Source organism: Mytilus galloprovincialis, chromosome 2, assembly GCF_965363235.1.
Source record: "Mytilus galloprovincialis chromosome 2, xbMytGall1.hap1.1, whole genome shotgun sequence".
In the NCBI taxonomy this organism is placed as follows: Eukaryota; Metazoa; Mollusca; class Bivalvia; order Mytilida; family Mytilidae; genus Mytilus; species Mytilus galloprovincialis.
In genome coordinates this window covers 108,663,815-108,675,613 of record NC_134839.1, presented here as the reverse complement: position 1 = coordinate 108,675,613, position 11,799 = coordinate 108,663,815, and the positions used below count along the sequence as shown (strand labels likewise).

The 11,799-nt window shown below is 32.3% G+C and overlaps 1 protein-coding gene and 1 long non-coding RNA gene across 2 annotated transcripts; both read right to left on the bottom strand.

Annotated features, from left to right (window-relative positions):
• Nucleotides 1–4,639: 4,639 nt before the first annotated feature.
• Nucleotides 4,640–6,222, bottom strand: LOC143065333 (uncharacterized). The gene is made up of 2 exons (XR_012975446.1): nucleotides 5,786–6,222; nucleotides 4,640–5,102 (listed from the first exon to the last, which is right to left on the bottom strand). It is a non-coding gene; the product is annotated as an uncharacterized LOC143065333 (long non-coding RNA).
• Nucleotides 6,223–6,670: 448 nt separating this feature from the next.
• LOC143065331 (uncharacterized) lies at nucleotides 6,671–10,243 on the bottom strand. Its single transcript, XM_076238859.1, has 3 exons — nucleotides 10,012–10,243; nucleotides 8,006–8,167; nucleotides 6,671–6,948 (listed from the first exon to the last, which is right to left on the bottom strand). The coding sequence occupies exons 1-3, from the start codon at nucleotides 10,193–10,195 to the stop codon at nucleotides 6,809–6,811; spliced, it is 486 nt and encodes a 161-aa protein (XP_076094974.1). The 5' UTR covers nucleotides 10,196–10,243; the 3' UTR covers nucleotides 6,671–6,808.
• Between the last annotated feature and the right edge of the window lie 1,556 nt (nucleotides 10,244–11,799).

Below are 11,799 nucleotides of genomic sequence, written 5' to 3'. Positions count from 1 at the left end.
ACGTCATATATTTTTTTTTTTATGAATGAGGAAACCCGACGTCATAGAACGATGACATAAGACTATAAGCATTTTACGGAAAAATACACGTTTGTGAAACCGAAAATCATCACAACAAGGAAACGTTAACAAACGATGCTAAAATGTGGTATAAGCCATTTTGTTTTATACATATTAGACAGATAAGTAAATTATCATTTAAATTCATCCAAAACTATTTAAATACATTATTTTAAGTAGTTAAAACATGTCACTAATTCAGTTTGCTCCGTTCTTTTACGTCCATTTAATAGTGCGTTTATTCATGAGAACGGCAAATATTTGCCTCCACCTAGAGCGCTTTGATCCAAAAGAATTGCCGTATTTGTCCTATTAGAATCGAAATAATTCATGGGGGCTTGAATATATCTAAATTTTACCACGGGTTATCCCTTTATGCCGATATTTTACCCCTCGCTAACGCTCAGGGTAAACTATTTGTCATAAAGGGCCAACCCGTGGTAAAATCACGATATATTCAAGCCCCCATGAATTATTTCTTAAATTGACAATGAGGGTTGATTGAAAACAAAACTTTACGACAAAAGAGATGGTTTCAGCTTTCCAATTGTGAACTTTCCATTTCTAAGTAGCAACATTCCAGCAGCACCTGCATACGGTGTATATATCTCCAAATTGATACGATATTCCCGTGCTTGCATTTCCTATTATGATTTTCTTGATAGAGGGTTGTTGCTCACATCTTGAGGAAGCTATTAAATCAAGAGTTCCAAATGGTGAAGTTGAAATCATCTCTTCGTAAATTTTACGGACACCATCACGAGTTGGTTGACCGTTATGGAATAACCGTTTCACAAATGATATCGGATATGTTCCTTATGTCGTAACTACAATCCCCTTCCCTTTCATGAATGTGACCTACCGAATTAAGACTTTTTATCGGATTTTTTATAACATAAGCAACTAGACGGGTGCCACATGTGGAGCAGGATCTGCTTATCCTTCGGGAGCACCTGAGATCACCCCTAGTTTTTGGTTGGGTTCGTTTTGTTTATTCTTTAGTTTTCTGTGTTGGGTCGTGTGTACTATTGTTTATCTGTTTGTCCTTTTCATTTTTAGCCATGGCGTTGTCAGTTTATTTTCGATTTATGAGTTTGACTGTCCCTCTGGTATCTTTCGTTCCTCCTTTAAGTGTCGCAAGAACCATTTTATCAACCGCCTATTAAATTTTTCAGACATTTGGAATGTCACTTTCCAAAACTTTTAAGTTTTTTTTTATTGGTTTGTGATTGATTTCTTGGGTGTGTATGTGCTGTATGTTGTCATTTTTGCAAAAAGAATTATAAAATTGAAGATTTTGTTAACCGTTAAATCAGGTCCAACCCACCATTTTTCTTAAAATGTCCTGAACAAAGTCTGGAATATGGTAGCTGTTAACAAATAGTTCGTTTCTATGTATGTTGGCGTTTGTTTATGTTGCACTTCAGTGTTCCTGTTGTTCTCTTGCTTTCCTCTTATAGGTTGAACTTTGTTAATACAGCTGTCGCTCATACCACGCCTCATTTGAGGAGATATATAATATTCATAGATAATTTGATTTGTTTGACATACTGGTTCACCGACATAATCACATGTTTCATCTCGTAGAGACATAACTTTGGACTGGTAACAGTATAAAAAAAACACATACTATTGCGATGAAAAACGAAGTTCATGGCATATCAATATTGAAAATTTGCCTATGTTTTGACATTTGAATAACATAGTAGCGCATATTTTTCCATTCTATGATATCATTTTTCACGAAACTTCAGAGTAAGTGTTGAACCCCAAACGGAGTTCCTGTCTTTATTTTCAGAAATGCAACCAATTGTTGATGTCATTTCCGCGATTTAAGTTTGAAACTCGGATTTGTTTTTTCCCAACCGATTTATGGCCCTGACACACCTATATAATTCATACACTTTCATCAAACCAATTGCAACGACTTCTTATAACCACAGAAGGGTATGAAAGGCTTTTGCCAACAGGATATAAAATCGAAAATCCTCGATTGCTCTTGTTAATCATCCCATTCAACTAAAGGCTCAACATGTTATGGGGAGGACTTGACTTCCTAGATAATTACAAACTTAACGAGTTATTATTGAAAAAGCTGAAATATCGAATTTCGCAAATTATCACTTGGCAGACGTCAAGGTTCATAATGGATGCATTTGAGGACTACGGGGAATTGAGGGAAAAGGGTTAAGTGCGAACTAGATGAAGCTATATTTGACATTTCTCTGAAAGAAATAAAAGCTATTCGGTCACGTACTCAAAATGTCATGTAAAATCTACGTGCAATGAACATACTAGTTTCTTACCCTTTCAAATAAACTGAGGCTGTGGATACCGTATCCTCTCTTCATGCAAAATATGTTGTAGTTTCTGGAGCCTATCGCAATATTGTTTTTGTATGCAAAAAACATTATGTCTACCTAACACTCTCGAATATACAACAGAACTTGAAATCCAACATATACACCTATATATATCACCGAAGAAGAGATTTTAGAAAATCCCTCATAATTTCCTTTCCTTTGTTATCCACACTAAAAGAACGAGGACAATAGTCTGTCTTAATAAACAGATATAATTAATAGAATCACATAAAGTAAAACAATCACTAACAATCAATGTCCAAATTGGTGTGCTTGTTGGCTTGAAACTCAACAGACAGTCAATTTATAAAATTGATCTTGATTTTGCACTCAAGTAAATGGGAAACAACGCAGTAGTATGTTTTGTTTTTTTTTTTTTTTTTCAGTAGTATGTACTAGCTTTCACAATTTTTAGATCTGTTCTTAGTGTATTTTATGTGGGGATGTATAGTCTAATGTGTTTTTTTTTAGATGATGTTGTATCAGGCATTTCCATCTGAACTTTTATAGTTTGTTATTACCTTGTACTGTAACACCAATGTCCAAGGTTCGGGAGAGGTATGGCGCCAACAAGTTTGTTTAACACTGCACGCTTTGCATATATATGTCCCAAATAAGGAGCCTGTTATTGTCGTTTGTTGGTGTACAGTTTTTTTCATTGATTTGTTCATGTATCATGTTTTTAGTTTTCTTGCGTCCATTGCTTTACATTGATCATGTCGGGCCTTACGATAGTATATAGTGGAAAACTTCTATTTCATTTGGTCTCTGGTGGAGATTTTACTCATTGGCAATTATGTCTGTTGTTCTTGTGTTTAGTACTTTATTCCTGTCACATGGTGTTGAGATTTTTTAAACATTGCCATAAGCGGAAGGTTGGCTAGAAATACAACAAATTCAACTGACCACCTTTTCTTAAACGTTACTGTACCGAGTCAGGAATATGACTACTGTATCATAAAGGCAACAGTAGTATACTGTATCAACTTTTCCATTTCTATGTATGTAAGCGGTTTTTTTTTTGTTGCTTTTCAATTATTTTTGGTTCCGTTGTTTTCCCTTGGTTTTAGTTTGTAACCCAGATTTGTTTTTCTCTCTTTTTATGACTTTTGAATAGCGGGATACTACAGTTGTATTTATATTCCACAGCTTCTGATCATAATACAATTTCAATCTTAGAATTTGCTTCATTTATGATTGTCACGAAAATTCCCCGTAATCAGTATGTAACCTCTTTGAATGTCGTTTCAGACTATATCTTGTGAGTATCTTAATAAAATAAGCCCGTTAGTTTTCTCGTTTGAATTGCTTTACATTGTCAATTTGGTGTCTTTTATATCTGAATATGCGGGATGGACTTTGCTCATTATTGAAGGCCGTACGGTGACCTATAGTTACTAATTTCTGTGTGATTTTGGTCTCTTGTAAAAAGTTGTCTTATTGGCAATCATACCATATCTTCTTTTTTTGTATACTTGAATGGCCTTCAGTTAGACGATCGACTTCATTTTTGGTTTTTTTTCTTGTCGTTGTGTTTCGTGTCTATCTGATAAGTCAAACCTTTTCAAACTTATTCTCCCAGTTTGTTCTTTATGTTAAACCACTGTACAGGGATAGAGAGGGTTGATCGTAGCAATGTGTTTAACCCCGGACCAATGAATAGTGTAGGAAGTAAAATCACAAAAAAATTAAAAGGACAGACACTAATCAAATGGCAAAATCAAAAACTCAAACACATTAAACGAATGGATTACAACCGTCATATTGGAACAGGCATTTTCTTGTGCAGGAAATGGTATATTAAACATGTGCCTGTGCCAAGTTAGTAGCCAGTAAATCAGTGGTTGTTGTTTATTTATCTGTTACATATTTGTTTTTCGTTCATTTTTGGTACATTAGTAAAGCCGTTAGTTTTCTCGTTTGAACTGTTTTCCATTGTCATTTCGGGGCCTCTAATAGCTGACTTTGCAGTATGGGCTTTTCTCATTTCTGAGAGCGGTACTGTGACCTCTAGTTGTTAATTTCTGTGTCATTTTGTTCTCTTGTAGAGAGGTGTCTCATTGGCAAACATACGACATCTTCTTTTTCATATAATAGATAATAATGTCAACATTGTATCAAATCTTAATCACTAAAAAACAAAAACAAATATGTAACACAGAAGCACAAAATGACAGATAGACCAAGCATATTTGCAAAAAATAAAGACAATAATACACAATTTACCATAATACATTAATACAATGATGGGATGTTTAAGTACAGAGCCACGTCATATATATATCAGTGAAACATAAAAAGGCATATAGACTAAGCATATTAGCAAAACTGAATGATAAGGAGACAAAAATATTTTACTATACCACAAAAACGGGATGTAGAAGTACAGAGCCACATCATATGTATCAATTAATCACTAAAAGAAATATAAACAAAACTCGTTAGCAAAAATGTGCAGTTGTTGTTTTTTTCTGTCGTTATTAATTTTGATTGATGTTATACGCTTCAATCAGATCAATTTAGTTGCTCATTGTTTTTGTAATCCGGGGGCCTTCTAATTACACTACGATATACGTTTTTTTCAAGTGACACAGAGCCTGCTGGAAACCGCAGGGTTGATTGGTAGTTTACTTGCAAATTATTAAATTTTAACAACGAAATGATGTTTAAAAAGCAATTCTAAAATGACGTGCTTCTTTAGCTTTGTAAACAACACTGTGATAAAATTCTCGATAAAATATACTTAGCGCAGACTCAGAGATATACATAATAATGGCTGATACAATATACTTCCCACGTAAATCTACATGTATTGGAACCTATTTACAGACCCTCTGCCGATTTTTTTGTTTTAAAAAGGGCAATTAAAAAAAGACAAAATAACTTTTTTTCTTATTCTTATGCATAATAAAAAGAAGTAATGCACAAGAGCTCGGAGAAATCAACAAAATATAAATTAATTAAAATTCCGCGAAAGTCTATTAATCTTTTTGGCGCATTTAAGTCATTTCAAAACATGACGTCATACAAATGAAACCGCTAAAGTTGAAAGTTTTCTGTTGCGTGAACCAAGCTACATATTTATAAAGATATTTGAGCTTTATCTAGCAGGGAGTAAAAAAAGAACAGCCACATACACAGCATACCCACCCTCGCTTCAGTTTTTTAATGACCGTATTTGTCCTATTAGAATCGAAATAATTCATGGAAGCCATATATTGTTGGAAATTTACACATGGCCTGGGCCGTGATATTCGTTAATTTTATCCCTCGCTAACGCTCAGGATAAAATTCGAATATCACGGCCCAGGCCATGTGTAAATTTCCAACAATATATGGCTTCCATGAATTATTTCTTAAACAATAGTATACCGCTGTTCGAAACAAATCCGGGTTACAAAATAAAACTGAGGGAAACGCGTCAATCATAAGAAAACTACAACACAATAGAAACAAAATATTGAAAAGTAACACACACAGAAACGAACTATAATATAACAATGGCCACTTTTCTGATCATTTTAAGAAAACAAAATGGTGGGTTGAACCTGGGTTTGTGGCATGCCAAACCTCCCGCTTTAAAATACATTAAGATCAAGATAAAAAGTTAGTAGTAAATAGGTAAACAAATAACGATTTCTATTTGTTCCGTTTGTTAATAAAGTATTGATTATTTTGTCAGTTTTATGGGCTTTTCCTTTTTGAATATACCTATAATATAAAGATAATGTGGTATGATTGCCAATGAGACAACTTTCCACTGTTCAAATGAGGTGGATGTCAGTGATTATAGTTAACCGTTTGACCTTCAAGGCATGAATAAATATGAAACAGCTCAATTGAGAAACCAAGAGCCTAAATTATACCAAAATAATTTACGAGGAACAAATATATCAATCAAGATACACCCAACATCCAATGGATTGGATGTACAGACGTAATTTACAGTCTGTGAAAAATATTCATATCGACAGAATGTAGTACCGTTATATTACATATTTGTATAATAACAATATTTTTTTATGGTTTCAATCTCCTGATAAAAAAATCAAAAATGTTACAAAAATTGTACAGCAAAACAATCTGTATCTATGGAAAAAATAAGTAAAGGTGTTTTTTTTTTTTATTAATTTGTGGTAACAAAATCCCTGACTTAAGTATTTAGTAGTAATGTTTGGATTTTGCTCATAGATATTGCATAGTGATTTAGTTCGGTATTTCATTAATACTTTTTTTTTTAATAAGATTGACACTTAAATGAACGATTTGTTCCGAAGTCAAAATTCATATTAACAAAATATGCTGATTAGTCCAGTAAATTTCTTGACCTTATCACCAATTTATATGTACTTATATGACCTTAATACAGTATCAAATAGCCAGTATTATCCAATTATTAATAGAACACCGGCAACTATTCCACCAACTGCAGCGATGACACAAAACGCAAACGAAAAATGAAGTGTACTTATTTGTAAACCTTTTTGAGTAGCATATACTATAACTCCAATGATGGCAAAAGCACCTGCAAAAATAAAACAAGCCTTTGTTCAACATAAAAAAGGAATTATGTAAATGTATATATACTTCCTTATCTTTTCATTTTACAAATAGGACAAAGTGTTGAGTCGACAAAATCATTTTTTTTTAATGCAACATTATGAAAGATTTTCATTACTATTCTTCTGTTCCAATGCAATGTTCATCTTTCATTTTTAAATGCGAGGTTCATGGATAAAACCATGACAACATTCTTTTGTGTAACTGTTGTGTTTTACAATTTTTTGGTGTTTACAAGTTATGTAATACATGTATATAGAGAGAGGGAAAGGGAGAGGGTTGAGATCTCCTAAACATGTTAACCCCATCGCATTTTTGCGTCTGTCCCAAGTCAGGAGTCTCTTGCCTTTGTTAGTCTTGTATTATTTTTAATTTTAGTTTCTTGTGTATAATTTGGAGTTTAGTATGACATCCATTATCACTGAACTAGTACATAACGTCACGGTACCTAAAATGCATCTGTTAAGCAAAAATAGCAGCGGAAATCTTACAAGATTTCCTAGAGACTAAACAATTTGTTTTTTTTTTATGATTTGATACTTTGCACGTCTTTCGACATAGGTAAAAATATTTAAATATACACAAAACATGCACAGTATTTATTATAGGATTAAACGCCTTTTTAAAAGAATTTATTGGAGTATAAACTGGACCAATTCACTCACAAGGACTTTTATGATTTGTTTGTGAGTGACTTGGTCCAGAATATACACCTATGAATTCCTTTAAAAAGGCGTTTAATCCTTATAATTCTTTTAAATTGGAGATAGGGAATATATTTTTCACACTCGTTACTTCTATTACACGTAAATTGTATATTTATGTCACTGTATATGCCTGGTGCATGAATATATTTGTTGGTTAACGCAAAAATATGTACTCAATGAAATTTTCTATCTGATAAGAATTAAACTGCAAAAACTCTTTTAAAATTTTTACGGGAACCTGTTTGATATCCAGTAATGGCGGACAAATAGCGATTAGGTGTATAGTTTGAAAAGTATACTTGTTCTTAACAATACCTGCTACAATACAACAAACTGCTCCTGCTTTCTTCAGGATATCTTTATCCTTCATCACAAATAACTGAACTGCTACAAGGACAACAGCAGCCAACAAGATGATAAACGCTAATGTTTCTAACGCCTGGGTTCCTTTCAATGCATTGGGACAACCAAATACTCCTACGTTTATAAATTATAATTAGTATAACTATTATTAATTATTCACTTAGTACAAACATAACTTTATCTGGAGTAGACATATGATAAATTTCCCCTTCTGTATTTCTTGTACGAAAGATTCAACAAATACAATGTTGTTTATTTGACACAAATGTCACCTTTGAATTGTTCCAGTTGGCACCAAAACATAGACTATTTCCCAGTATAATTTTTCCACAGTTATGGTTAAGTGTTAGTAAAAATGTTAGAAATGCGAAACTTGATTTTCATAAAAATTATTATCTCAAAAAAAGATCAAATTCGGACAGATCCGATACGTAAATGTTTATAAATTGGTTATCAAAGGTACCAGGATAACAATTTAGTACGCCAGACGCGTGTTTCGTCTAAGTTAAAGACTCATCAGTGACGCACAGATCAAATTAGTTATAAAGCCAAACCAAAAAAGTAAAAGAGCATTGTGGACCCAAAATTCCAAAAAGGTGTGACAAATACGGCTAAGGTAATCTATGTCTGGAATAAAAAAACCTAAGTTTTTCAAAAAAATTAAAGTTTTGTAACAGGAAATTTATAATATAATATGACAACACCAAAGTGGTAACTACTGGGCTATTAATTTGACACAAACATAATACTTGAATATATCCCGATCACAAACAAATTATTAGTATTATGAGGGTAAATATAAGATATTATGAGTTTTCATTATTAGAATTAAAAATCAAAATATAACTTTGGACAAAACATTTATTTAAAAGATTTTTTTTAATACCATACATGATGCATGAAATTATTTGTAATACAACATTACATACACTTTAAAAGAGGATAAAACGCATATATAAATGACACAAGTACCAAACAAAATGAAAATAGACAAAAAATAAAATAAGTTTCACAAAAATAGACAAGGGTCTAAATCTAAACTAAATGTAAAGCTCGAAATAGACTCGAATCTGAAAAAAATAAAATCACAAAAATACTGAACTTAGAGGAAAATCAATTCGGAAAGTCCACAATCACATGGCAAAATCAAATAATAAAACGCATAAAAAACGAATGGACAAGAACTGTCATATTCCTGACTTGGAACAGGCATTTTCAAATGTAGAAAATGGTGGATTAAACCTGGTTTTATTGCGCTAAACCTCTCACTTTGATGACAGTCTCATCAAATTCCGTTATATTTACATTGATGCTTTAACTAAACAGACACATTAAATAAAATAGTCAAAATATGGGTACATCAGTCATCATCGTATGACAATTCTAAAAGGAACAATTTAACAGAACACAAAAACATCTATCTACAAACACATTTATTGATTTGTGTGTCTGACGTCAGAAAATTGTATACGTCACATAGATTTGTCGTTCAATGTGCATACAAACAATTTTAAAATTTACATAGGCAATGTTAGCATATAGGGTTAAAAATTAAAAGTATGTAAGAATAAATTTCAGAAATAGACCGAGATTGAACACAGTGAAAACATAACATTATACGAATTCGCTTTTGTATCAAATAACCCATCTTTTAGAAATGATAATTAACCTGTTGTCAAGACGAATAAAACATGTGAAACACCTGCATCGTCCGAGATAACCCCCAATATTGGACGGGATTTGTTTTGCTTAGTCTTAAGTTCTATTTTTTTTTGTTTCCCATGTCGTAGTCATTATATTTTCGAGTTTGAGGCCCTTTTGGTATCTTTTGCGTTCTCATTTCTATATAGTGAAATACAAATATTTAAAAAAGTAAAATATAAAACATGTCAACGGTGTGGTTACTAAAGTGCATTTATGAAATTTATTTAATAATTAAACAATTTCAATAAACATACCACAGCCACTAATACATGTCGTCGATTGACATGCTTGCCATAAACCACTATGAACTGCTCCACCTTCTGTTTTGACATATGTCCAAAATGGGGTCGCAAAGCCGATTAATTGGAAAACAGACGAAACAATAGCACTTAGAAAGCCAGCTACAGTTATAGGTTTTGCATCCCCGAATATCCCCATATTAAGCCCTGTGATGTCTTTGCCACAATGTAGATATTTGTTAGTGGACCTTAATTTATACTATATTAGTTGCTTTAATAATCAATCATTCGTTATGCACGGATAATAGGAGAAAATTTAGACTTTGGATGATGATAGAAACACCTATAAATGTACAGAGTATTTGATTCGGCAAATCTTATCAGAAACATACGCCCATCAATACAACATACTAAAGTAAACCACAAATTACAGATAAATAAATTAAAATCATATTTGCATTAATTCAATCAAAGTTGCTATGCATTTTATTGAACGTTTGAGTTTTCTTGTAAGGGTTAATGGAGGTAGGAAAATAAAAGGTTTTTTACTAGCCATCCTGTACAACGAGGTATAGTACGGTTTAATGGTGTATAATGTGTTATGGTGAAATAGTATGGTACAGATAGAACCATACATTGATGTGTAAGAATGTTATAATAGGTTTTGAGTATCTTGTGTTTGAAAAGCTTAAAAAATCCTGGTATTTCAGAAGGATTCAGTGGTGTGTTATGTGGAATTGTATAAATCCAGCCATATTCTTGTACGTAAGATGGATTCTTCATCTTGCCAAGTTTTTGAACTTATTCTCCAAATAAATTGAATCGTGTCAATCTAAAAACTCACATTTAGGTGCGTTTATTCTTTTAAGGTCACTGTTTGTATTTAAAAATAATTGCAGTTTAAATTCCTGGTTGTTAGCTTTTTTGCTGAAGTTATGACAGAAATGCGCACCGGACAAACATACTATATGTTATTTTTATTTAAGAAAATGACATTAAAATGAAAGGTGTTGAGATCCATCATAAACTTGACTCATCTGTCTTTCTCATAAATATTACAATCTCTAAACTATTTTTATACCGCCCGATTTGTTCAAGTCCAGTGATCAACAACATTCAACTTGACCCTTCATGTATAGAACAAAAACAATCAAGTACATTGCTTTTGAAAGGACGATTAGTTAAACTATAAATAGATTTTATCATTCCGCGATGGCCTCTGAATAATATTTATGGCATTTTGTTGATTTGAATACTTGTTATTATGATTTTTATAATACTTCCCTCGCATTGTTTAACTAAGATTTATCTTTCGGGGAAAACGTTACATTTTTTCAAAAGTCGGTATGAAAAGCCCTGCATGTTAATTGTGAGCTTGAAAAAAAAACCATATCAGTATATACAAAATTAAAGAGAATGGTAGGTGAATGTAATGAAAATTGGGATATAGCAGCCAAAAACTCTGTAAACATAGAGCACAGACATAGCACGCAACTGACTTAAAAATTCAGACCAACATACAAATAGTTAATCTAACAAAGACGCCAAAATATGCATAAATACCGAGTCACACCAAAAGACATATCACCAAAATGAACAGAATACCATAAATAATATACAATTATAGCCTTTTTATGAGGTCGATACAAGGATGTATTGACCCGTAAGGATATAGATACTCTGTATTTACCTCACAAATAGGCTATACTTATTATATTATTAATTTTCCGACCATATTTATATCAAAATAGTCATTTGATTTTGTTGGAATTTTATAGATATCATATTGTCTCCTAGACAATA

Coding starts and splice junctions, on each gene's coding strand:
- LOC143065331 (XM_076238859.1), bottom strand. CDS start 10,195: ATGGGGATATTCGGGGATGCAAAACCTATAACTGTAGCTGGCTTTCTA. Junction 8,168..10,011: donor GACATGTATTAGTGGCTGTG/GTATGTTTATTG, acceptor TTATAAACGTAG/GAGTATTTGGTTGTCCCAAT. Junction 6,949..8,005: donor AGTTTGTTGTATTGTAGCAG/GTATTGTTAAGA, acceptor TTATTTTTGCAG/GTGCTTTTGCCATCATTGGA.